Source organism: Grosmannia clavigera (genome assembly GCF_000143105.1).
Source record: "Grosmannia clavigera kw1407 unplaced genomic scaffold GCSC_82, whole genome shotgun sequence".
In the NCBI taxonomy this organism is placed as follows: Eukaryota; Fungi; Ascomycota; class Sordariomycetes; order Ophiostomatales; family Ophiostomataceae; genus Leptographium; species Leptographium clavigerum.
The window spans coordinates 103,266-129,228 of NW_014040576.1; the positions used below are offsets into that span (position 1 = coordinate 103,266).

General features: G+C 51.1%; 7 protein-coding genes across 7 annotated transcripts; 2 read left to right on the forward strand and 5 right to left on the reverse strand.

Moving 5' to 3' along the window:
* Positions 1-2,520: 2,520 nt before the first annotated feature.
* On the reverse strand, positions 2,521-3,549 carry CMQ_7954 (uncharacterized protein; the record flags this gene model as incomplete). Its single annotated transcript, XM_014313594.1, has 4 exons — positions 2,521-2,534; positions 2,591-2,791; positions 2,873-3,254; positions 3,337-3,549. 4 exons carry the CDS (start codon positions 3,547-3,549, stop codon positions 2,521-2,523), a joined length of 810 nt encoding a protein of 269 aa, XP_014169069.1.
* A 702-nt stretch (positions 3,550-4,251) lies between these two features.
* CMQ_7920 (ankyrin repeat protein) lies at positions 4,252-6,087 on the forward strand (the record flags this gene model as incomplete). The annotated part of the gene is made up of 6 exons (XM_014313560.1): positions 4,252-4,929; positions 4,984-5,191; positions 5,289-5,684; positions 5,774-5,888; positions 5,972-5,996; positions 6,052-6,087. The coding sequence occupies 6 exons, from the start codon at positions 4,252-4,254 to the stop codon at positions 6,085-6,087; spliced, it is 1,458 nt and encodes a 485-aa protein (XP_014169035.1).
* Positions 6,088-7,800: 1,713 nt separating this feature from the next.
* On the reverse strand, positions 7,801-8,903 carry CMQ_7790 (uncharacterized protein; the record flags this gene model as incomplete). The annotated part of the gene is made up of 2 exons (XM_014313430.1): positions 7,801-8,082; positions 8,649-8,903. 2 exons carry the CDS (start codon positions 8,901-8,903, stop codon positions 7,801-7,803), a joined length of 537 nt encoding a protein of 178 aa, XP_014168905.1.
* An 864-nt stretch (positions 8,904-9,767) lies between these two features.
* On the forward strand, positions 9,768-14,023 carry CMQ_7851 (uncharacterized protein; the record flags this gene model as incomplete). The annotated part of the gene is made up of 5 exons (XM_014313491.1): positions 9,768-9,853; positions 9,915-10,518; positions 11,374-11,387; positions 11,485-11,611; positions 12,278-14,023. The coding sequence occupies 5 exons, from the start codon at positions 9,768-9,770 to the stop codon at positions 14,021-14,023; spliced, it is 2,577 nt and encodes an 858-aa protein (XP_014168966.1).
* A 76-nt stretch (positions 14,024-14,099) lies between these two features.
* CMQ_7878 (het domain containing protein) lies at positions 14,100-15,591 on the reverse strand (the record flags this gene model as incomplete). The annotated part of the gene is made up of 3 exons (XM_014313518.1): positions 14,100-14,454; positions 14,540-14,908; positions 15,011-15,591. 3 exons carry the CDS (start codon positions 15,589-15,591, stop codon positions 14,100-14,102), a joined length of 1,305 nt encoding a protein of 434 aa, XP_014168993.1.
* A 766-nt stretch (positions 15,592-16,357) lies between these two features.
* CMQ_7795 (putative glycerophosphoinositol permease) lies at positions 16,358-17,883 on the reverse strand (the record flags this gene model as incomplete). The annotated part of the gene is made up of 3 exons (XM_014313435.1): positions 16,358-17,017; positions 17,068-17,739; positions 17,797-17,883. 3 exons carry the CDS (start codon positions 17,881-17,883, stop codon positions 16,358-16,360), a joined length of 1,419 nt encoding a protein of 472 aa, XP_014168910.1.
* Positions 17,884-22,634: 4,751 nt separating this feature from the next.
* On the reverse strand, positions 22,635-25,299 carry CMQ_7800 (L-amino acid oxidase; the record flags this gene model as incomplete). The annotated part of the gene is made up of 8 exons (XM_014313440.1): positions 22,635-22,673; positions 22,846-23,004; positions 23,060-23,671; positions 23,719-23,774; positions 23,831-23,882; positions 23,942-24,072; positions 24,135-24,509; positions 24,582-25,299. 8 exons carry the CDS (start codon positions 25,297-25,299, stop codon positions 22,635-22,637), a joined length of 2,142 nt encoding a protein of 713 aa, XP_014168915.1.
* Positions 25,300-25,963: the final 664 nt, after the last annotated feature.

Below are 25,963 nucleotides of genomic sequence, written 5' to 3' on the forward strand. Positions count from 1 at the left end.
GTAGAAACGGGGTCGCGCCTGTCCTGCGCACTTGGTGCGCTAGAGGTGCGCCTACGATAAAGAGTGCCTCCCGCACTCCCTTAGAGTGCAGAAGGCAAGAATTAGCTATTGAATATACGGCTGCTTCCTCTTGTTAAGAAGATACCTCCTTGCCTGCCTAACTTACCTGGCCTACCCAAGTACACCTTTAACAATTCCTAATTCTTCTACCATTAGGCTACCCGAGTTAAGAGGCAGAAGGAGCAATGGCATCTCGAAAGACCACGAAGCAAACGTCGCACGCACGTAGTGCGCAGGAAGAGAGCAGCTCTAGGGCAACAGTCAAGAACCCCCTCAACCCTATCGTCGAAGAAGTAGAGAACGAAGACTCTGATCTCTCAGAGAAGGATTACAAGCAACTGGATGACGACGATGCAGGCGAAGGCCCCTTAGGGCAGACCATTAGGCCCACCACAGACTAGATGGTAGCGGACCTCATTGCTGAAAATGATCGACTGCGTGAAGCGGACCGCTTAAAGCAGCGAATAGTAGACCTACAGCAACAGCTCCTAGATATAGGAGCAACCCGAGCAAAAGGTAAGCGCACCCGCAGCAAGGACTCCGATAAAGACAGCTCTCGCAGTCAAGATATCATCTTAAAAAGCGGCATTAAACTGCCCTTTAAGATACCTAGCAGCTTCTAAGAGCGCGCTACCTGGCTATAGGCTAGGAAGCGACACTTCTATCTAGCCCTTAATAAGTTTAGAAGCGCTAGTCACCGGATTAATTACTGTTGAGTGCGGGAATGGAGCACACTGTGCGTTTTCCGGCTAGGGTTGGCCCTGCGCGTTCTGATTGGCCAGAATAGAGAAAAGTGGGGAATAGCCCCAGTGAAATCTCTGCGCCACAGAATCAGTGTAATGTAGCTTTTTCTTCCCTAGTACAACACGCAGATCACCACCTTCATGCAGGCAGACCCATACAGTGCCTTCCCCTTCCCCTGTCATTAGCTAAGTTGTGACAATATGATATCGAAAGGAGACTGCAAAACAGCACAACTGACACATTTTCTTTTCTTGTTAGGAAAGGAGACATTTGGGACTGGCTTCTTTGTAAACCTCGATAGCAAGAGTTTTAGCGTCATTTTGACGGCTGGACATAATCTCATCGGCGACGACAAACAGATTGTGCAAGATCTGACAATCCTCAGCAGGCCAGATGTGGCCATTTCCAACAGCCAGATCCGAATATGTGAGGCCTACAGACAGAATCCAGGCAACAATAACAAGACTAATGACTACGGCGCACTTCTGATCCCCTTTGACGAGAACCAAGGAGGCTTCGGTATCGCCCTTGAGCTCGGCCTTTCAGTACACATCAATTCTGACGTCTTTGTTCATGCCCATGACGCACAAACTCCCGCACACAGCCCTCGGACATCAGCTGGAGCAATCAAACGTATTAGGCCTGATCACATCCGATACGATGCTGCGACAGTCCCTGGTAACAGTGGCAGTCCTGTCTTTATGGTCGACGGACCGACTGCGTTTGCCGTAGCTATCCAGTAAGCGCAATTCAAGTGATTCTCATATGACGAATGAGATCCCAAGCTAATAATCGAAGCAATCATAGAGTCGGGTCCCAAAATGACATAGTCGGACAAGGCACGCGTCTGAACTTGGATGTCCTCCGAACAATCTGTCACTGGGCAGGAGTCGGATGGTTCTCTGCACCATTGAAAGTTGCGCAAAAAGGTGTCTCGGCACCTGGACTCTATCTTCAGTTTCCTCGCAGTGCCAGGATGTCCAACATGTGCGGCCGTGTCAGCCGAGGACCGGGAAGATCAACATCTACGTTTGATATCCTTCCCTGCAAACCTTTTTCGGGCCAGAATGAAATAGGCAGACATACACTCGACACGAGATATGCCTTCATGCTCAACGAGCCAGAGACACAGGGATCCGATTACAGTGATGAGGACACTGATGATGAAAACGGCGGTGATCCTGTTGCGCAGCAAGGGCCCTGTTGGATTCACTGGAATACGGAGCCCATGGAGGCGATACCAATGAAAGACTTTGGTGACGCCTGTCTGGTCCGACTTTGGCAAAAAAAACAAGGCTGTGAGATCATCCAGAACAGATTTAAGCTGCGGCTTCAAGATGATGACATTGACCCGATACCGGCAAGTGGTATCATGCCGGGCCACGAGGATTTATACCAGGGCTCCAAAATCTCTTTCATTCCAGAGAAAAGTAAACCCTCGGAATTTCCTGTAAGCAGAGCTTAGAAACCACTTTCTTCTACAAAAATGTACTAATAGTTAGTTTTGTCTATTCTCCTTTAGGTAGCTTTTGGGTAGCGAGTAAAAGGCAGGATGCATGGTGTGACCTATGGGGACAATATTGGCAGTTCGTAGGCTAATGTAACGCATAATAGAAAGAAGACTGTTCAATGACTCATCTAATATAATCAAACTACAGAGGGTAGAACGTTCTTGTTATACAGGTTCGGGTACTGCCGTTCTTATAATAAGACGTTCTACTGCGCGTGACCTGCCAGCCGATGAAGCGCCCATTACGAAGAACGGGTCCTCCGGTAAGAAATGTACGTTTGACAGATTGGGCAGTGGTGCTTGGGATGAACTCTTTTCCCTGCATGTGCCCAACTTCCTGCCGCGGACCATCACCGTCGAATCGAAGAAGACGGCCTTTGGCCAGTACGAACGCCTCATAATGGCCCGACTCTGTGTCGAGGGAGACCTTGAACCGCTGAACGGGTTCATCCACTTTTACAGTCTCCCACCGATGGTCTGTCTGTCAGTGTATGGTACTCTGGAGGCGCACAAAGAACAGCACCGGAGTTATTCTAATACGAAGATAGAAGCACGTACCTTGCCACCTGTCAGAGTCCAAGCTGTGTGCAAGGTAGTGCATTGTATTGTCAAGGCCGAGATAGAAGACAAGAATGGTGTCGTCATCCGTCGGAACCACGGACAATGGCGTTCCGGGTCGCGGAGACGCTCCTGCCAGCTCAGGGCCGCAATGCCAGCTTCCGTCGAGCTTCTGCTGAAGAACCTGCAGCTTGCAGTTGGTGTTGAGAAAGAAGACTGAGATGAGACCGTCATGGCTGCTGTCGGTGGCAAGTGAACTTTGAGCGTGCAGCTCTGCCTTGCCCGCTCCATCACCCAAGTCATAGTCTTCCCACTCTTCTTCGTCCGTGTCGAAGACAAAAGCCTTCATCTTGTTGTTCTTGTCGACGGAAAAGACGAATGACTTTTGTCAGATCATAGGATCCATGTTAGTACAATGGTCGATAAGAGTGCAGCATGGACAAGAATTGGTGAGGAAGGCAAACCTGCTCAGTATCTCCACTGCACGATATACCAAAAGCCATGGGGGCATTTGTCTTGATGCCATAGCCAACGCTGGTCTCACTCTGAACCTTCGAACCGTTCAAGAGTTCCTCAATAATCTCATTGTCCTTCTCGTAGAGCACTTGGATCCCATGAGGGCCCCTGCAGCTACCACCAGCCGTCAGAATATACGCAATGGTTCTGAGCTCGTCCATATTGACTCCGTCTAAAAGAGTAACAGGCATTGATGTCGCGGGAAACAAATGCTTGGCTATGATGTGGTATCAACCTGATTTATTTATAACCCTCGTTGTGGGAACTGACCTTTCGGCTAATCTGATGGCTGTTTGGTGTTGTTGGGCCTAAAATAGGGTGCTTCTTTCGAGCCTCAACTCGGGCCTTGTACTTCGCCTTGATGCCTGATGATGATGCCGATTTTTTCCGTGGGGGTGCTATGTCGCCTTGTCGGCATACAATGCGCCATTTTCCTACGGTTATGTGCTCGCCCTATTTCTATGATTGTTTTCCTTCTATGCCCAACATCTGTCTGCATGGCTTGTTTACCATGTGGCCATGCCCGACTCACTCACGTTCTACGCCACCTGAAAGTTACTGGCCGGCTGAAATATATCAAAATGGCTAGAGGCATTAATGTTGCACCTGTATGGTGGAGGAAGGGTGGAGAGGTTGGTCAGGATGTACAAACAACCATCGTGACACACCACCAAGAAAGTCGTAGACCGACACGACCTAAAACAACGGTGCCAAGTTGGACCAAAAAATACCGCCTCACTTTCATCAAATTCTGCTGTGCGACTATTTGAAGCCGCCTAAGGTAACGTTCTCGGCCATGAAAACCAAAAGCCAGAGACGAAACAATCATCCACAAGTTTTAAGAACAGAATTCAGTCAACACCATGGACATCTCAAATATCTACAAAGACGCTTTATGCGGAAAGTTGAACAATGAAAAGCTGAAACATTATTTGGCGTTGGGGGAAGATATCAACGGTAAGAACACTGGCATTGCACTCACGCCCCTGATGGCTGCCGTGGTGCACAGCCGTCATAAAGTAGTGAAGCTGCTAGTCGACAACGAGGCCGAGACGCACACGGCCTCGGCTGCAGGGCAGACTGCGCTATGGCTGGCAGCTTCCAAGACAAACAAGCACCGCAAGGAAATTGTTCAGCTGCTTCTGGATGCCCCACAGTTTCGGACTGAGGACCTGAACAAGATCCCCACCAACAGCGGGGATGGAAACACGCCCGTCATGGAGGCCGTCCAGCGTGGGGATGAGGTCATTGTCAGGATGCTGGTGGATGCAGGGGCCGACTTGACGGTGGCGAACCGCGAGGGAAAGCGGGCCAAGGACCTTGCCGAGGAGAGAAAGGACAAGAAATTGCTCATCGCTTTGCTGCCGGCCGCGGAGCGCCATAACCATCATCTGCCAATGATTGACCGCATCGCAAAGTTTCTTAGATGGATTATCTTCTGGGTGAACGTGTCTGGACTTGTTGCTGGCGTGCTCAATGCCATTTTTGGTCTTACTGGGTGCCAGAACAGCACCAAAGAGGCTGATACACCAGCTCCATCGGTGAGAGTTTCCCGGTCTCAAGTACCACTAGCCATTCCAGACTGACAATTTTAGGGTCCTGGAGACTGTAAGACTGTGGAGGAATTCAAAAACTACGCTAATGAAAGTGGCCTAGAGCGCTTCTTTCCGAGAGACGATCAGTTTTTGCATCGGCTAGTAGACGGTATCGCCGCATTCAAGGACAGCCCCAGCCCACTCAATACGCCTGAGCGAATCGATGGTCTCGTCAAACTGGCTCTCTTCCAGCCCATTCTCTTCTGTGGTACGTTTAATGACAGTTTTTTTTTTTTTTTTTTTTTTCCCACGCACCATCTCATCACGAGGACGTGCTCCTCATCTTCTGACTTTCCTACCCGCAGATGACAGCACATCGATGAAGGGACCCACCAGCGCAGCGTCAACAGTGAGCCGCATCGAGGCGCTGCGCGATGTAGTCGAGCGAATCACACGCATATGCAATCTTCTCACTCCCGACGACAACGGTACAGTGATCCGGTTCATCAATCAGAAAGTCACATGGGGTCCTATGAATGCCGACCAGGTCCGCGAAAAGATGCGAGATGTTGTGCCTAGAGGAGGGACTAGAATAGGAACAAACCTTCTGAGCAAAGTGCTGAAGCCCTTTGTGTATGAGCAAATAGACGCGGGGGAGAAGGCGGGCAGCGGTATCTATCTGAACAGGCCATACCTGATCTGTATCATCACCGATGGATGTCCAACTGATGGAACCCTGTTTGCGGAGTCCATGCAAACCTGTATTGACCGCCTGGAAAAACATGGGCTTGGAGACCGATGTATGCCAAGCAAATTCTGAATTTTCCTCTAATCGCTGACTTCTTTGCAGTGGTCTCGTTCGTTGTCTGCCAGATTGGCGACGATCCTGGAGCGACAGCCTTCTTGCGGACTCTGATGGAGAAGAAAAATGAGTTTGGTGACTCTGTTTATGTCTGCAAAGGCACGTTCTCTTCTCCAATATATTAAACAATATCCTGCTAGCAAAGGATTCAGAACAACTGGACGACAAATTCTCTTCACTGAATAGGAATAATGATGATCTAGAAATCCGCGTGAGTCTAACTTAGCTACCAAGAACATCATTCCCTGACTAACACGCATCAACAGCTTTTCAATATTCTCGCGACGCCACTCATGCGGTAGCCTGTGGATTTCCGGAGGTCACCTGACCTCCGCCCGAAATCACTAGATAAAACGGAGCCCTGATCTGCGTGCACACTGCGCACAGTCTGGACTCGGCGAGAATAGTTCCCAGGGGCATAGCACCACAGTGTGCATAATATTGTGATATAATTTTGCAATTGATCTGGCACGGCAGGAAATAATAATCGTACACTTTGCAGTATTAGGGACCAGCGAAAGCGCAAGAAATGCATCTCGTGCTTTAATCTTAGCGGGACTTTAGTTGTAGTGTGGCTTCTACTCCTTGCACCACTGGTCTGTAACACGAAGGTGCTGCCTTCGCGTAATACCAGTGGGATTTACGTCCGGAGCAGGTGCACGTATCGTAGTAAGCTCTAAGGCCTTCAGAAGATCTAGATGACTTTTCGTAGGTAGGTTGGCTTGAGACCTGAATGATCCTTAATTACGAAGGGATCTGAACTAATGGTGGGAGGTTGCGTGTGGGTAGAAAAAAGTGGCACAAACTCACGATGTATCCACTCGTTCGTCATGGCGCTTCTTGAGTAAACTAGCGTGGTTGCATCTGAATTCCCAGTTTCCCGTCTTAAAGAGCAACCCATGAACAACCTCCGACCAGCACAGACCATCGGCTATATCCGTGCACGCCAAGCCACGTCGATCCTGTTGCCGTTTTCAATCAGATGGCATTGATGCCTAATGACGCGGGTGATGCGTTGGAGCCCAATATGATAGCCTCCCACACGCTACGGACGAAAGGAATATGTCCCAGTGTATGATTTTGTTAGAACGGGAATGTGGATAGTGATCTCTTACGTGGCCGACACCGGTGAAGCAGCGTTCAACTGTGGCAAATATCGTATGAATCCGGTTGCGCTGTCGAAGTTGAGGCTGAACCATTGGTGAGCGACGGTTAACGCGCCATCAAAGCTTTGGCCCTAGCTTGGGTACCTGAGATCCACACTACTGCCATTCTCACCAATTGCCCTGGCTCCTGTATCGTTTGCACCCGGCAGAACTGCTCGCCCTCTTCTTGTAAGAAGCCTATCTCTTATTTTTCTTGAAAACAAGTTATTAGACTAGTTCGTTATCAGTACACGTCACCAGGGCACGCAGGGTTAGTTATATCGTTTGGCCCGATTCTTATGCTAGCAAAGATAAACAACAACAGCATGATACAGCGTTATAGAAACCCGTAAGCCTCTATCGTAACAGAAGGATGCCTTGCCTCATCAGTCAACCGTGGAGAGATTCTCACATATGGCAGGCAAGGGACTTGGTCAAGAGATCACAAAAGTGAGATATATCGTGGCTGGGAGGTTTATATATGTTTTCGTACAAGAGAAGTACCAACAAACGCTATCACTTGATAAAATGGGCTCGGCGAACCATACGGGGTTGGTGTTCATTGATAATTGCAAGTGCCAAAGCAGGGTACTCAGAGGAAAGTGTTTTGTCTCGGCCGGGAAAGGTAAAGCCGGCCGGGGATTTGACGTCTCGCGTCGTAGGTGAGTCAACCGTATGCTGTCCAAGGATCCTGCAGCGAGTAGCAGTGGTCTCGCGATCGAGGCAAGTATTGACTCAATTTATTCCGTATCATTCTTTATGGAAGGACCGACACTGCTGATCAGACAGTGTGGCACATTTTTTCGATGTGTTGCAGCACAATGCCGTATAAACCTTGCTCTCTTCTCCCTACATCCATGATACCGAACACTAATCGCGTAGCACAACTATCTTTAACAATGTGTTTTCGATGTGAAAGTCCTGGCCAGTCGACTTCCCTCGCTTCACCAGAGCTGGCGCAATTACCACGGGTCTCTCTCGGCTCCTCTTCTTCTCCTTCGCCAGAGACGAATCTCCTTTCACCTCTATGGTCTCAAAGTCAACATCCGCATCTGTGAGGCCGTCGTATTCGTACACCCATAGCACCCTAGCAACCTGTTGTTTAATGTCTTCATCGAGCCTAACAGCTGTGTGGAAAATCTCTTCCAGTTGCTTCGCGATGTTTTGGTCAATAGAGCTTGATCCGAGCCCAATAGTCTCCAAAACTGTTTTTACGAAAAAGCCTCTGTATCGTCCCAGAAAGTGATGTGCTTCTCGGGTCTGCATATCTCGAGCTCGAAGATTGTTTAGGCATAACTGGGCAGTTTTAGCACTCCAAATTTGGAATTCCCGATCCTTCGGAAGCGAAAACTCTTGATAATTGGCTGTGATTATATCTTAGAACCTGGCTCTCGGCCGTTAATGAAATTAATTTCCATCATACCTGGGTCTAGAAAGAACCTTAAATCACGAAACTGCTGAGATGGCCATTCTCCGGCCCAAATGCATCCATGAAATACGTCGTTGGTTAGAACCCTCCATAGATAGGCCTCGATGATTTTCGGGCGCCAGGTCAAAGAATTGAGATACCTGACATAGGCGGAGCTTCCCGGTGTGATAGACTGAAGACAGAAGAAGTATGCTGTATCTTCTCTCAATTGTGTTTGTGTGCCCGTCGGTAATCGATCTTGAAAATACTGCGAGGAGAAACCTTTGATCGCGTGTCTCAAATGTCTCACTCGCTCAACCAAATCACCATCTGTCAGCAAGAATCCCGTTTGGTCTTTAGCCTTAAGCTCGCGGAGCTCTCCAGCTGACGCCTTCCATTCGACTGTGACATTTGCCAGTTCCTTCCGGGTCTCCTCTAGTTCCGCTCGGTAGTCTTCGAGTTCTAGTTGAATTATATTGTTCTTCTCTTCAGCTTGCTTGAGTAGGACTTGAGTTTTCTTCAGTTCCAACTTAGTTACCTCCAGGTCCTGCTTAAGTTCTTCCATGTGCTGATATTGTTGTGTGCGAGAATTGTCGTCTTCAAGAGTATTACTCTTAAAAACGCTCTTGGTAGTACCATCTTCAAAGTTAAGGACTTTTACAGAATAGTCTGTCTCTTGCTCTGGAACAGTCGTCGGGGATTTGGTGGATGGGGGGGATAACATTATAGTCCTGGACAAGAAAAGTAAAAGGTCAGGCTTATTTTCCAAATTCCTGAAGGCTGAAAGTCGTTGAAAGCGTACGGTTTTTTAGGATGTTCAAACCCATTCGCAAATGAATCGAAGCAACATGATACTTCGTGGGCTATTTCTGATAAGGATGTGACGTACCGGTATTGGCGTCTTAACAATATATCGGAAACGTTTAGACAAACTTGAGGATAATGTGCTACTCGGCATGCATACAACAGACACACGTGCATTCTGATAAGTCAAATGTAATTTAGTGACGTGGTGCCATAGAACGGCTTACACTTGATATCATTGACAACTACGGTTCATTGGAAACACGTCTTGCAGAGGCCTAGCCTAGAGCGATATAGCGTGCATGATGAGTTTGTTTCCGTAAGCTGCTCGGCCTTGGCGCGATAAGATGTCTTTTCTGATTGGCCTCTTTATTGTGCACTTGGTCAAAAAAACTCGTACTGCAAAAAAATTACATGGGGGGGGGGGGGGGTTTACGCCCGGCTATGACTGGGGAGACATGATGATATGAAGCTTCAACCCCTCATCGCGTGATGAGGGGCGCAACCAGAGTACGCTGTAGCAGTCATATTTTACCCATTTCTCACAAGCTTGATCCTTTACACTGAAACACTCTAACCTTCAATACCGAGGCTCTACCAATATTCCTATCTACAAGCATTCATAATGAGCAGTATAGGAGGACACCGGCGACACCTTCTGAAAGAAAACAGGAAGGATGTTTTGGTCATTGGCATCGACTTTGGGACGACGTAGGGACCAATACACAAGCCCCTGTACCATTGGCCGGCATTAACACAAGTTCTGAATTAGGTACAGCGGCGTTGCCTGGGCCACAGCAGCTGATTTCGAGAAAGGGAGCATCAACGTAATTTCCAGTTGGCCAGGAACCGGCCGCGAAGAGGGCAAGGCTCCAACTGAAATCTCTTACGATGGCGGTCAAGTTCTGTGGGGCTACGACATTCCAACTCACGCTTCACGAATCCAATGGTTCAAGCTCCTCCTTCTAGAAAATGAAGATCTCAGCTTGGAAATGCAAAAAACCCCATTCATCCAAAGCGCTCGAGACAGGTTGCGGAATACCGGGAAAACGGCCGTAGATGCAACGGCCGACTACTTAGGTTTATTATGGCGCCACGTGCTCAGCGTCCTCGAGAAGGCACTTGGGAGCTCGGTCAAGGCTCTATCGTTCCATGTTGTCCTAACCGTGCCGGCTATCTGGAAAGACTACGCCCGACGGAAGATGGAAACTGCTGCCCAACAAGCAGGGATACTGAGTCGTCGCCTTGCCGGACCAACGCGCTTGAGCCTTGTGCCTGAACCCGAGGCTGCGTCGCTGTCAACGCTTCTCGATCGCCATGACACGGTTGCGGCGGGTAAAGTATTTGTTGTTTGCGATGCCGGAGGTGGTACAGTGGTAAGCGCTGTACCCTAACGAAGATCTAAGCCGCATTTTAATTTCCACTTCACTAGGACTTAATCACGTATGCGATCGAATCGTCTGATCCGGTTCGCATGCATGAGGCTGTGGAAGGAGCAGGTGTGTATCTGCTTGCATTGATCTCACACGCGATAAACACACTGACATCGAAATTCCCACAAGGTGGTCTCTGCGGTGGTGTATTTATCGACGAATCCTTCGAACAGCTTTGCAGGACTCGATTGGGTCATGTATGGCAAAGTGTTACACGAGCAGGTAAAAACGAAATGCTGAAAGGGGACTGGGAGTTTTCTATAAAACGTCATTTCAGCCCGGGAAACACACAAAAGGAATACATCGTGAGCTTGCCGACTGAGTTATTTCACGAGAGAGGAACACGCAGTTTTGATGACACTACCAAGGAGCCAGTCATCAAACTTGGCCGCATTCATTTCAAAGAGTAAATACATGGACCTCTAAGCCGAACTACGCACTAACTGAATTTATAGAAACAATATAAAAGAAACTTTCACGAAAGTGTTTTTAGCCATATCAAAGTTGGTCAATGCCCAAATCCAAAAGGCGGCCGAGCAAGGTCGCCCTGTCACGGTATATCTTCACAGTCGGCGCCACCCCCTAGCAGGAGAACCCTTACTAATATTACGGCTTCTAGGGTCTAATTCTTGTTGGGGGTTTAGGTGGGAACCCTTACCTTTATGATTATATGAAGGAAAATCTCTCCTGGAGGGGCATTGAAGTTCTCCAGCCCAGTGGAATGAAGGCGTGGGTGCTTTATTATGGCCTGATCCAATGACGATGACAGAGAGATGTTGCTAACGAGCCTTATACTAGACGAACCGCAATCTGTATGGGTGCAGTGTGCAAGGGCTTTTTGGATGACGAGGACGGGATCTGGCAAAGTCAGTCACAAAAACCAATTGATATCACGTCGACAATTTGCAGAATCAACGTCGGGATTGTGATTGAAGAGTTTTTCAACACCACAAAACACCGCGAAGAGGACAGGATCTGGAACGATACGGAGGGTGTCTGGAAGGCGAAAAATCAGATGAGGTGGTACTTGAAGAAGGTCTGTGCTCTAATTACACCCCCCCCCCCCCCCCCCCCCCCGAAAAAAAAAAAAAAAAAAAAAAAAAAAAAAAAAAAAAACTTTCTTTAACACCAGCCAGGGGGAATGCGTATCGAAAAACGACCAAATTAAAAACAGCTACTACAACATATTCGAAACAAGTTGGGATGGACGGTTTAAAATGGATATGTATCAATGCGACGACCTTGTGCCTCCAATTCGTTGGTCAACAAGAGTTTCTCCGTTGTGCAGTTTCCAGTGCAGCCTTGAGAACAGCATATCAGTGTCAAGTCTCGCAAACCACACGACTCCACAAGGAAAGCGGATGAAGAGGATAGACTTTGACTTGCGAATGACTCCGAGCGGCAGGAGTGTGGATTTTGACGTTGAGGTCAATGGGATTCGCCTCGGACAGACCAATGTAGATAAGAAGTTGCTGACCAGCAGCGCCGCTGATCTTGATTTGTCACTTCGGGCTTTGCAGATATAGAATCGTGCCTTGTTGGCAGAGGGGAGTTTAGCCGTTAAAACATTATTCTTTTACAATTGATGTCTTGTTGCAGTATACATACATACATCGTTCGTAGATTTTGGCCACCTTTGGACCCACCGCACGAACCAACCAAAGCCGCGCGGCACTCATCATCTTATCAGCACCAAACGCAGGGAACGTCAACACCGCCAGCCAAGTATGCCATGATCAATCGACTGTCCGAATCGACGACCTACAATCGCCGCGTTGCCGTCATGGCCCTCCGAACGCTTTCCTCTCTCGTCCTGGCGGTGTCGCTGGCAGCAGCTGTCGACGTCCGGGACAGAAACATGGACCTGGAAAGAAGCACGAATAGCGGCCCCAGTATTGACATTGCCCGCCAGCGCGGCCCGGCCATCTTCAACGCGGTGCACGACGCTATGCGCCAATGGGGCTCATCGCTGCACCACAACGGCATGTCCTTCTTCCTAGCCACGGTGCCAGAGGGTGTGCTGCTGCACCACGGCAGCAGCCAAAAGGCCTCACCGACACATCCGGAGTGGCTGGCCTACGAGATCGAACATGCCGAGAACTTTGCCCGGCCACCTGGCTGGCCACACCGACCGGAGAGAGGCAGGCATGGCGATGCTCCGGAACGGCCGAAGACGCGAGAGGACCCTCAACAAGTCCTTCGTCCAGAGGCGAACACACAGCCGGAAACGGAGGCCGGCTGGTTGCACGTGTACCGAACCATCCGACCGCTACACTACCTCTACATCGACGGGATGGGCGCTGGCAAGACCACCATGGGCACGCTAGACTCACAGGACTTTGTCCTGAGGGGGCTGTCGCCCGAATCGGTGGGGGCAGAACACGGACGCGAAGGCCCCCCTGGCGGTGGTCCTGCAGATGAGATGCAGCGCGCCGCTGACCTCTGCCGTCTGGTCACGCCCTGGGGACTGCAGGGGGTCATCCGGATGGAGGCCGGCTTCGAGATCATTCAGTGTGACTTTGCCGACGGTCTGGACCAGGTGCAGGCGTTGCGCCGGCCGAGAAGTGTCGGTGGTCCCGGAGGCGGACCCGGTCATGGAGGCCCCGGCGGTATGGGCAGCCTCGAGTTTCTGCGTGGCCTGTCGGAGCGATACCAGGGTATCGGCTCGCATCGCACACGCATCGACTACGCCTCCATGGTGTCGGCCTACTTCTTCCCGCTCAACCTGACGAACCCAGATGTCCAAAGGCCGGATCTGGCGCGTCTGGTGTCGGCCAGCACAGACGGATTGGCTGCTGTCCGGACGCAGCTGGCGGCTGTCGTGGCCAACCGCAGCGACACGGCGGCCGTTCGCCCGATCGACTGGCAGGACGTCACCGACATGATCGTGGCGCGCTATGCCGACCGCCTGCAGTATATGGCGACAGAGGTGACGTCGACGGCGCTGCTGGTGCGCGAGCTCGGCTTCCTGCTGGACGTGTTCATCGACTACGAGGACGATGAGGCAGACACCGACTTTGGCCGGGCCGTTGACCGCTGCACCGACTATTACTTCCGTGCCGTGGTCCCGACGACAGCCACCGACGAGCTGATCCAGGCGGCCCTCGTCGCCGTCACGCACGAGATCTGTACAATGCTGTTTGGCGTGCGAGAAAGGCTGGAAAGCAAAACGGCAGTCGAACGTACGGAGCTGGACGCGAACGTGGCCTTGGCCGACGCCGTGGCTGAGCTACGCTCGCTGATGACACACCTCAACTGGGCTCGGTTCAAGCGCTGTCCGACATGTGCCCTCGGCCAGGTGTGCACCATCCCGATGTGGCCAATGGGAACAGTGGGAATGTACAACTCGCCCCGGTGTTCCAACGGGTCGGACATGTGGAACGAGGAGAGCTACTGGGGGTCGTTCGGGCGACCAGGTGGTCATCGGGATGACCCAGAAGGCCGCTGAGGCAATGACGCTGTCCGTTCTGTTCCTGGCCTCATTTCAATTTTTTCGTATATAAGATAACGAGTAAATGGTACTTTCATCCATCCACTCCCCTCTTCTCTTCCATAGACACCGTCAGGAACCGTGATGACCCCGTCTTTTGGCTGCAGACGACGACTGACTGTCCAGATGTGCTGCCAATCTCAGATCGGCTATTTGCCGACATATCCATAGTCCAGGCGGGGCTGAAGCCCTCCAGCCGATCGATTTTGGAGAAGTTTGGCGTTTCAGGGTCGGGCTTGTCGAAGACGCCAGTACTGGGCTTGTACATGTCGAGACGGATGTAAAAGGCCGAGATAGAAGGTCGCTGCACCCTGGGCTGCTTCGCCAGGTCAGCTACAGTTGCGGGCAGCTGGTTGTGGCCAGACGCGTTCATGTACCGCAGAAGAGCGCTGTAGTGTGCGAAGAAGACGTATTGTTTCGTCCAGCTGGCGATGCGGTAATGCCTTGGAATCAATGCCCCAGTGCTTCTCCCACTGTCGAGGGAAGAGGCCGATGCCGTCGCTGTTGCTGAAAATGTCGTCACTGTTGCCTTTGCCGATACTGTCCACGTTGTCGCTGCTTCCGTGGCCCAGGTCCGGTATGAGAATCGGGCTGATCGTGCGGACGTGGTCATATATGGCCACAGGAATGTAGCCGGCCTGGAGGACGTGGCGAAAGCGCAGATGCGGAGCATGGTCGCCTTTTTGTACACTCCTCCTGACCGCCACGTCCTCTTCCGGACGGTGGCAGAAGATGTGCAGTGCGCTCTGAGGCTGCAGGTGGCGTATCAGTGCCGGGTCCAGACACATCAGTGAGGGCGCATGAATACGCAGCAGCACGTGCAGGCTCTCGTTTGTCGTCTTCCTGCCAAACCTCGTCGTCTTCCGGAGATGTGAGTACAAGTTTTGGGCGTGGCAAGACGGGAGACCAAGAAGTCGATCCGCCAAATGCATCTGCCGCCCTCACTCTCTTGCCTGGTCTATCGCCGGGTTGATCGAGAAGCAGGGGGGGCACTCTAGGGCCACCGACAGCGTCCGCTTCGTCCCCATCTCCCGCCAGCACCGGTCCACAAACACGACCTCGTCTGGCGCCAGCAGCTCCTGCAGCGTCCAGCCGCGCTTGAACCATCGGCTGCGGCCCAGCACCTTGGCCACGTCCGGAACTGCACTCTCGATCTGCTGCTCTGCCCTCACCGCAGCCCCGTCGACGTCGCTGAGGAAGGCGTAGCACACCTCGCTCTGCGCATACCACTGGAACATGGAGTTGATCGCCTCGCTCAGTTCCGTGCTGCTCAATTTGTTGGTGCAGCACGTGTCAATCCAGACCCAGTCAATCCCGTCCGCCTCGGCCAGCCGGCAGCATCCCGTGATCTTGGCATACCCCTTCTTGCCGGTCGTGAGCTCGCTCCTCTCCCTGTTTAGATCGTGAAATGAAACCTCTTCGTCATCAGAGCCCCAGGTGTGCGACAAAATGGCATACTGGGGAGTGCCACTGGCGCCTCCAGAAAACTCGCAGAGCTTCAGATCGTGGACGTTGATGAGCCGCATAGCGGCGGCGAAGACTGTATTGCAAACAGGAGATGGCAGCCGACGGCGAGGCTGGAATCACCGAAACTCGGCCGCTATTTTATGCTGTAAGCCGCCGCCTGCGGTTTTTGCTAAACATTCTGCTTACGTCGTATAGCTGTCGAAAAAACTAGGCTGAAACGGGTGGGTGTGAGGACGTGTGCTGTATGATGAAAAATTCATGTGCTATAAAGCGCAGGGCGCACTTAATGAGGGGCACCCATTGTTTGGCAATAGCAGCAAACTTGAGGCAACGCTTAACACTGGACAAGTGGGCCGTCGTTACCTACGTAACGGTGGCATTTTACTGTCAAGGAAATGGTGAAGTACAGTTGTGGAGGAAGAAATAGCAACGTGATACAAAGAGTGGGCAGAAGTTGTAAAACAGTGGACTTTGTTTTCCAACAGTACTCCTCAGATAATAGTATTTCCCGATTTAAAGAGGCTTAAGACCTAAGCCGCACAGAACGACTTGAGATCAGACCATTGTATCGTCTTCACACTGTAAACAGTCACAGTTTCTTGCTGGTGCAACTCGCCCTCCCATTCTTGTATCATTATCGTAAGAAATAAAGACAGCCTATACTACAACAGGGCAGACGAATGCATGCTCCGGAGAATGCATTCTCAGACACTACCTCCATTACTAGCGACCAGTCTATTGCCCTCCCGCACTTTACTACGAACAGCGTTGTCTTCCAGCCTTGTCAATTCATACTAGGCTGCCGATATCTAGGACCCGCTCTTTCTATCTTTCTACCGTAGATTGAGCCTTGAGGTCGCCCTCACCCATCTCACCGTCCCACCCACGAGAGGCGAGATACTCTCGAAACTGCTCGTCTCTGACGGCCAAATCATCCCCCTTGATGTCAGGTACAAAGATATACGTCACCAAAATGCCCGCAACACCACAAATAGCTGCGATAATAAAAGTCCACCGCTTGCCAATATGAGTTTGTATGGGCGTGAAAGCCTCGGTTCCCACGGCAGCACCCGTCTTCCCAAGAGCTGCACTGATGCCATAACATGTACCTCTCACGGCCGTTGCATAACATTCCGAGGACAGAAGACCGAGCATGTTTCCGGGACCCAAGTTTCCAAACGATTGCATCATACCGTAAAAGATGATAAAAAGCGGGACGATTTTTGTGATTTTCTCATAGGCACACCCGATGATGAGTCCAAAGATAAGGTAGCCGCTGAACCCCAGCATCATGACGTTCTTGCGTCCGAGGCGGTCACATAGGTAGGCACCAACAAAGACGCCTGGCAGAGCTATTATGCCCAGAAGTAGGTTCCATTCTGCCGTGTGGAGAATTGTGTTTCCAGTTTTGGGGACCACGGAGGAGATGATCACACCAGAGAAGACGCCGTTGGGGAAGGTGACAAAGTCGTATAGAAACCAGGCCTAAGATGGTTAGTACAACAGTCCAATACGTTGGGTGCCGCCCGACTTACGCCACATGTGCCGATCAGCGACTTCCAGTAGTATCGCAGGACGAGAAGATACGGAACCCTCTTTTTGATGGCTCCATGGCGATACAGCTTCGAGTTTAGCATTTTCAGGCGAAAGTAGAACACCGACAGCGGAAAAATGACACCGATTCCCATACAGACCCGCCACACCGTCGACAAGTGGTCGGTGCCGGCAGCTGAGAGCACGATCAGGAACACGATAATCGCAAACGGGCCCCCGAACGACAAGGGCAGGTTGGTCACCATGATAAAGATGGGACCACGCCGTTTCAGCGTATGCTCGTTGGCCGCCTCCGAAGCTGACGTGCTTGAAGCTGGGTACTCCCCTCCCGTCCCAAAGCCGACAATACCACGCGAAATGGTGAGCATCCAGAACATTCCCAACGTCGTCACTCCATGAGACGCAGTTGCCAAGATCCCCCCAAAGACGATCATCAAAGTCGTGACAATGATGGCTGTCTTGCGACCCATGTAGTCGCAAGTGAGCCCGACGATGATCTGACCTAGAATTTCTCCAACAAGAAGGGCATTGGACACCTGCGTGCTGACCGAGGACACATACACCTTTGGGTACTCCTTTCTGAACAAGACGTTCGTCATAGTCATCAGGTTGTTCTGGTAGCCGTCCGAAATAAGCGCCGCCCCAGCACAGATCTAAAAACAATGTCAGAAGTCATGAACGCAGGGAAAAGCAGAGTCTATCGGGCGTACGATTGTGAATATATCAGACAACGACTGCCTTTTCTCGGAAACTTCCATATTAGGCGATCTGGATTCAGCAGTCTCCAGGACGGTCATTTTTTCTTTGTCATGTTCGAAATTATCGACGTCGACAATGTGAGGAGAGATGTTGGTAGTCATCTTGTCATTTGTTATTTTCCCTGTCTGGCCTTGCGTTATCCTACCTGACAATGGTTTGCTGCTTATGTTGTTCGGCAAGGCGCGAGACTTTATACCTGCCTTTATTTCTGCGTTACTACTTCGTACTTAATCCCATTTAGGCAGGTTGGAATAGGCAGCTCGATGAAATGGATGCAGGGTCCTTTATTTGTTTCTCTACTCTGTACCCGTCCAATGTTTGGGTTGAGTGTGGCACGTGCAAGAAATGGTGCATTCTCTTTCGCTGATGTTGGGTCCTGAATAATCCGGAAAGGGTTAGCCCCATTTATAAGCCTTACTTGAACCCGGCCATCGATTATCGAAAAGCTTGTGCCGTAAGTACAAGGTGGATGGGATATCATTCGGGCTCGCCACAGGTGCACTCACCAGATCTGAACGGTGGCAAAATCTCGCTCGACTTTGGCAGCCTTACTTGACAGGGGATTTCAGGCGTGCGAAAACGACCGTTTCCACCGTTAGAAGTACTGCTCGATTGTTTACAGTGGCAAAGATCTGAAGACACGCCTGAAAATACCTGACAAGGGGCGCGAATAATACCCCATCCACCTTGTACGGAGTATAGCCTCCTTTAACCTTCACACAAGGCTGTGCACAACGTTTGCCACTCTTGCCCCCATAGAACTAGGAACTCCTCACTCCACAAAAGGAGCACGCCGTATAACCGCTAGCTAACCTGATGCAGAAACACGCCGCTCTTCTGACTAAGCCGTTGCGATAATACTATTCGGAGAATAGTACTCCGTATCTTGCCATCTTACTGGCGGCACAGGATCCTGTGGAAGTAACGTGGAGAAGGCAGGGATAATTTATTTTCCCGTGATCCCGTGCCAAGCAACGTAAACAGCATGAGATCCAGTGTGCCGTAAGGCAGAAACATTTCTACGCAAGATACATGAGAATACCAGCCATATGTGTGCCTAGGTTGCAGCCATGAATTCAGAAACGGAGTTTGAGCTTTTGCCGTCGTACACCGATGTTGTGGACAGCGCTCTCAACGCGGTCGTGCAGCCGACCATTCTCGTTATTGCGGGGCAGTCGATTCACACCGAGTCCGAACCATCGATCCCTCTCTACCAGGCCAACCGTGGCCTCGCTCGCATCGGCCACGCGTCGACTGTGGTCATGTTTGAGCGGATCGAGCGCTCTGTCCGGAACACAAATGCTGGAGCCCCCCGCGTCAGGCAGCGATTGAGGCACATTTACAATCTCAAGCGCGGGTGCAGTCTGGGGTTTTACATCACGCCTGTCTGTTCCCATACTCTTGGCTACATAGGACTAAGACTGCCTTTGCTCAAATCATCGCGTATGGACGCCAATTCTCTTGAAGTTCCGGGTAATGGCCACGGAGATCCTGTCGCATATCCCAAGAATGCACATCCTCTATTCGAGATCCAATATCAGAATGGGGATTACAAATGGAGAGATAGTGATGGAAACGATATCGCGATGGAATATAAGGCCGACAGCCAGCACAGGCTGATTATAACTACCTCATTACAACGAGAAACTCTGGATGCGCTTGTTGCCTTATGGTGTTGTCGTATTTGGCAACATTCCGTTGCTGAAAGTAGAGAGGAACAAGAAAGACTGGAACTAGCAATAAGAATTGCTCGTACTGGCGGTGTTATGCCACGCATTATCGGCTTCTTTAAGGGCACTGCATAGTTGTAATAGGTTTTGAAATTTTCCTCTAACACCCCATAATTACACTTCTGTCCTCCATAATCAACAATATAACTACTTCCCGATAATGATAATAATTCTAGAACATTGTCCACGGTCTACAATTACAGCCTAAATGCCGACCAGCGACTTTGCGGCTCTCCCATTTGTAACACTTCTATTTTCATCCTGCAGGCTTAGAGCTTATATGCAAGGTTCATAAGATAACATTGCATTGTAAGAAGCAGGAGGCCAAATTGGGGGAGCAAATCTTGAAATAAGGAAGAAATAGATAATATATATTACATCGTGGCCCTTCTAGGGATTCGTATTAATACTAGTGTAGTGCCAGGCCCGGCTTTTGTGCCTTCTGACCAATCATAGACCCGTACGGCTAAGTAGAGCGGAAGCTCTACTCCGTACAGTGTGGAGGATTTCCATACTCGTACTTGACCCAACAGTGTGCTAAGTAAGCACATTATTCAACAACTCATATCCGTACCTGGTCTGACAAGCTAGGCGGTCAGAAATGGCAGAACACAATCACCCGCCAGGCATCTGACGACTGATATAGTGGAGCTGTTTATTCTCCGCGCCGATGTAAAGGACCGTGTGTTATATTTCTACCTACGCATACCACAATGCCGCCCCGGCTTCGCCACCAGTCGTCTTTCGAGGGTGTACTTGACTTCTCCAATGTACCTGGTCTAAACGAGAGTCAACGTGTGCGAGGCAAAACCCGGCTCTACCAGATCGTGCAGCATTTTCGGGCCCTGCCGGGAAGTGACAAGCCTTATAGCCAGCCACTGTTGATTCAGCACACCTACGAATATGCACGGTCTGAACTATCTAAAGACAAATTTCTTCGAGTATTTTTCGACTCTATGGGGATCCCTCTCGACAGCCAAGAAAGCATCGACTGCGCTTCCTTGGCGGTCGATTTCAAGGGCTTTGCCACCTACCTGATGGAATCGTTTTTCTTGCCATGTACGTCGACGTCTCTGAAACCGGCTGGTGTCTGGCCCTGTTCCCGCTACTAACAGGCATCTTTTCTCGACTTAGTAAAGGCTTTAGGCAGCAAAACAGCCCAGCCAACTCCTAAGTACGACTCCGCCGTACAGAGACTCAATTTGGATCACTTGGAGGTTGGAACAAATGACCGGATGAGCGCGCTCCGCGGCCTGTGTTTGAAGCGTGACCATTTTAGGTGCATTGCCAGTCATGCCTTTAGCTCTGAGGAGCTTAGTCGGAGGGGATTACAGAACGGTGACCAAGCCCGCGATGACGACGGCATATTGCTGCTAAACGACCCGATTCTCGCGCAAGAATTGGAGGTGGCACACATCTTCGCGCATTCCTTAACCAAAGCCGACTCGAAGGAAGACCCAGAACTCGCAAGTCTTGCCTACAGTCTTATATGTATTAATTGGCCATACTAACATCATGCACCCAGAATAAGTCGAGAAAGACGACACTTAATATCCTTAACATGTTTGACACAGGTGTTGTCAGCATGATTAAGGCCATCGAAATTGACCGGGCGCGTAATGCGTTAACACTTACTCACACAATACATAAACGGTTTGGCCGCTTTCAGGTCCATTTCACCGAAATGCCGGCAACTTCCCCGGACGGACCGACGTATAGAATTGACTCCTTTGATCCACCCGTTTGGAAGCGGAATGCGGGACTACCAGTCACACGTACACTCTTTAACACCGAGAACATTGACATGCCATCCCCGCGGCTTCTTGCCACGCACCGTGCCATTGCGTTCATCTTGCATCTATCTGGCGCGGGAGAATATATCGACAAGCTGTTCCGTGAGATGGAACAAGACTACATCAGATCCGATGGCTCATCCAACTTGGCCGAAATGGTAACGCTTCGGCTGGGGGGGTGGTGGGACGGCAGAGTTAGTACATGAAACACGAGTGTAATGTAGATAAACCCTGGCCTAGGATTTGAGGAAATCCGGCAGCCTACAGTCAGTCCGGAAAAGTCCCGACTACGCTTTTCTTAGTACTTAATTAATAATACAGCCCAACTTTTAAAGTACCATAAGTTTAGCAAAACGCAGTAGATTCTATAGAGACCATGCTAAAAGATACCTAAAAACTAGGGCTTTCGAATGTATACGTAAGTACTTAGTATACCAACCGTCCGCTGCAATCACCGCAGCCATACGGTGATTTATAGTAACAACCAGCCGTTTCAATACTCTATCTTCCAACAGCTCCTAGCAGTTGCGCGGAGCGCGCATACTTTATTCAACGAGCTTTCCTGATTATCACTAAAGTGCCCTAGCATCCTGCACTCTAATTGGTCCCTTTACAGCCAGTTGACAACGGCGTAGAAGTCCTTGTCGCTTAGGATTTGCTCTTTAATACTTAAGGTAATTGAATGAAAGTGAATGCCATAGAAGCTTGCAAGGCACGATGGCTTGATCTAGTGGACGCATTTCATCGTTGGGCCACTTCCAACGCGCCCGCTACCATCGTGGTACTAGTCCAAGTCCCTCTTCACCGACAGCGAGGGGCGCGGTGGAGGAATTGGTTCTGTCGATGACTTCTTCATAAGCAGCATACGTGCCTAGTAAGTGTCTATCTCCATGACGCGGCCTACCTCCTTATTCTAGACCAGGTAGGCTTCACGAACGTCCTCAATCCACAGGCCAGCCGCAGTAAGACTCCAGTTAAAATTTGACACCGGACGGCAGCTTCTTCTTGACGCAGAATTCGGTCCCGCGAACGAAAGCAACGTCATATGCGGCACCGGCACGCAGGAATGCAGCGAAATGGGCCGTTGCTGCAACACTTCGCGATGCACTGCCTGCACTGCCTTGGCAACAAACGTGTAGGCAAACCCGTTCAGCAATGCTTTGAATATCAAGGCGTGGCTACCGAAGAAGCCATTATTAATCGCACTCGCAGTCTTTGTCCACATTTGCGGCCAGCTGTACTACAAGCGCCGGACCTTTCAGGCAGTTAGTGCGCGGCCATGTAGCTGTGCTCGTGAAGTGGATGCTAAAGCGGTTTAGACAATTGGCATTTCAACATTATTTTTTATTATATTATCCTATTAAGATCTAACCGAAGCTGGCTCGCGTAAAACTGAGCGGAACTTTTACTTTGTTCCTGTTGAATCACTGCCAACTGTTAGCAAAGCCCACAGATATTGCAGAAGCAGTTTACTCACCACTTCGATCCATCGGGCCATCCACTTTTCGGCTGTCGCCTTAGCTTCATCGACGAGACCGAGCTCGAGCAGTAGCTGCACACTTCCGCGAATACCTGACTCTAGTGCCGAGGCAATCCATGCATGCGTGTATGACGTGTGCTCTCCGACAAAAATCATCTACACATGTATTAGACTCGGAGCGACAAGATATTCAGCTTCGAAGAGGACTCACGTTGTTGTGCGTCTTGAAGTACTCCGGCAGGTAGAGCTCGTGCTGGCCAACGATGGGCGAGGCCCAGCTGGCAGACTCGAGCGGGTCAAGCGCCCAGCAACGGCGGTTGAACTTTCCGGTGTACTGCTCGCGGGCGACGCTGCCGTGGATCTCAATGATGGTATCAAGCACGTATTGCACGTGCTCAGCCTCGGACACGGATACCCAGTGCTCACCCCACTGGTCACCCGAAACATAGGAGCCCAGGATCGTGGCCGGGCCGGTGCCGTTGATGTTGTAGGACGGGTAGCAGATGGAGCCAATGCCGGGGATGTCGGTGGACGTTGAGCAAGAGCCGTAGATGGGGTTGTCAAGATGCTCCCAGAAGCGGGTCTCAAACTCGAGAGCTACCTTGCAGGCGGCCGTGTAGGGCACGTGCGTAATGGCGTTGCTCATGGTCACGGGCAAATCGGAGAAGCGCCACCGCTTGATGACAGAAAAGGGCACGGCAATGACGGCGTAGTCGTATGTGGAGTTCTGGAAGGTCTTGTTCAGATAGCTGTCGCGCCATTGCAGCGTCACCGTCTCGTCCTCGGCGTTGTACTTGACCCGCGAGATCTCGCGGTTCTGGGTCTATTAGCACACGAGCGTGAAAGAAGTGTAAAGCCGGCGCAGCTTACCAGAGTTGTCGCATTGTCCACGAGAGGGTGGAAAGAGAGGGGCAGCCGGTTAAGACCTGACTGTTATCAGCGTGTCGTTCTGTCATTTCTTTTTCTATGAATTTCAACATACCTCCGTCAATCGTGCGCCATGTCGTAGCATCAAAGTACATGCCCTCGTACAGCTGGCAAGCGTCAGCATCTCCATCACCACACTCGTAGCCTAGGCGCTACGCAAACTCACCGTGTCCCAGAAGTCCGATGCAAAGTCGCCTCCGCTAACAATGTCCGTGTCGTTCAGGTTGCCCTTGAGGTAGTTCACCATGTAGGCAAACTCGCTCCATTGGTTGCCCGGCAGGCCATCCAGACCGTTTCCTGCAGAACTGTCAGCTCTCGTCTTCTTATCTTCGATTTCTCGCCTCAGATCAGAAACGCACCGATCCACTCGCGATGCGCCTTGAACATGTTCTGGGCCATGGCAACATAAAAGGCATCGCCTGGCAGAGCGGCATCGACCTTGTCCTGCAACGCAGTCGTAGATGCATCCTCGGGTTTTGTGATCGCAAGAGACGCGTTGGCATTTTTCTGCGCAACGGTAGGCGGCATGCCGTCGGCCAGTCTGATGCCGTTGTGGTAGTAGAGGCCGTTCTTGCTGGACTGGTACCAGGGAATGAAGTCCACGCTCAGGTTCTTGTCGTAGTTGTTGAGCTTGTTCATCTCAGCCGCCAGCTGGAAGACCATCTGGTGGTCCGAGATGTTATACGTCTCGTTTCCCAGCGTGGTGGTCGTGGGAAATCGCATAGGTCCCATCTCTGATGATTGTGAACATCGGCTGTCAGCATGTTGCCCCCCCAGCCCTCCTCCGAGCGCTCAGGATATCTCACCCTGGTACGAGTAGTTAAACGGCCCGCCTGACAGGTAGACTGTGTGTACACGGCCGCCCAGCCGCTCGCCGGCTTCGATAATCTCCACGTTGGTCATACCGGCCTGTGTCAGACACAGGTATGTCATCAGCCCAGACATGCCGGCGCCTACAATGCCGACGTGCTTGCTCTTAGCCTCCTTGGCATACACGGCGCTGACGTTGGTGCTCTTCAGCAGCTCCACGCCGTCAAACCATGGGCCCCAGGCATCGATTCCGCTCGCGTTGGTCATGGGAATCGAATGCGGCGAGGTGCTGCGCTTCTGCATTGTGCTCTTCTGCACCGTGCGTTTGACGCTCTGCACGTTGCCCGTATGCTGCGGTCCACTGCGGCCGAGCAGCACGCCCGAAAGGCCGCTCCATGCGGACAGACAGCCACCGGACTCCACGTCCTCGGGAATGATCCAGACGAGGCGTTCTGCACCAGCGTGATGGCCTCGGCTGACAAGGTGGTGGGCGTCGCTCTCGCTGGCTGCAGTGCAGGACCCGTAGGTCACACTGATGAGGCTGTCAACGGCACCGTCAAACACGAGGTGGATGTTGGCCAGGTGGGACGACAGCTGACTGCGTGTCTCCAGTCGAACGGGGAGTTCCGGCGAAGCCACCACCGCTGGCGAAGCCGCAACCAGCGATGTCACGGCTAGGGAGCCGACAATCAGAGTTTCGAGAAGACGAGCCATGACTGCTAGAGATGTTCGGGAGCCCTACGGAGCCAGACGTATGATTCTCAAGTCGCTACATAGGAGCTTCTTATAAGCAGGTAAACATTTCCCTCCGCTCGGACTCATAGCTTACGCGTTTGCACGCAGAGCTAGCAGACCGGAACGGTCGGTCCAAGGACTAAGAAGCGGCCCGAAAGATCGGTTGTCTGCAAAAGGCTGGTTTGGACCGTAAGCTACGCCTTCCATGCATGTTTCAACGCAGTATCCCGAACATAATTTCTACATCGGGAAGGTGATGGGCCGAGACTGCTGATAAGGTCTCAATCTTCGGGCATGTCTGGCGATCTTGGCACGCCCTTCTGAAGACCGGCCGTTGTCGGACGACAAAACACAATGGCACTATGGCCGGTGTTGTAACTGACCACAGGTACCGAAAGCTGGGGTTTCTATATCTCTTCCGCGGAATTGCCGGGTCAAAGTAGAAAATCTCCAGCTCGATAGATAAAGAAGGATTCCGGTGTACGTAGTGCCAGCGATTGGCAAAATTATCTGCAGTAAAGAAATCGCTCTTAGTTGTCTTGGCAAGACAATCTTCTCCCATGTCCTCCCCCGCTCCTATCTTCTCAGCCAGGTACCTTCTCCAGATATCGGATGCATGTACATTGTAAGAGTCGTCTCGTAA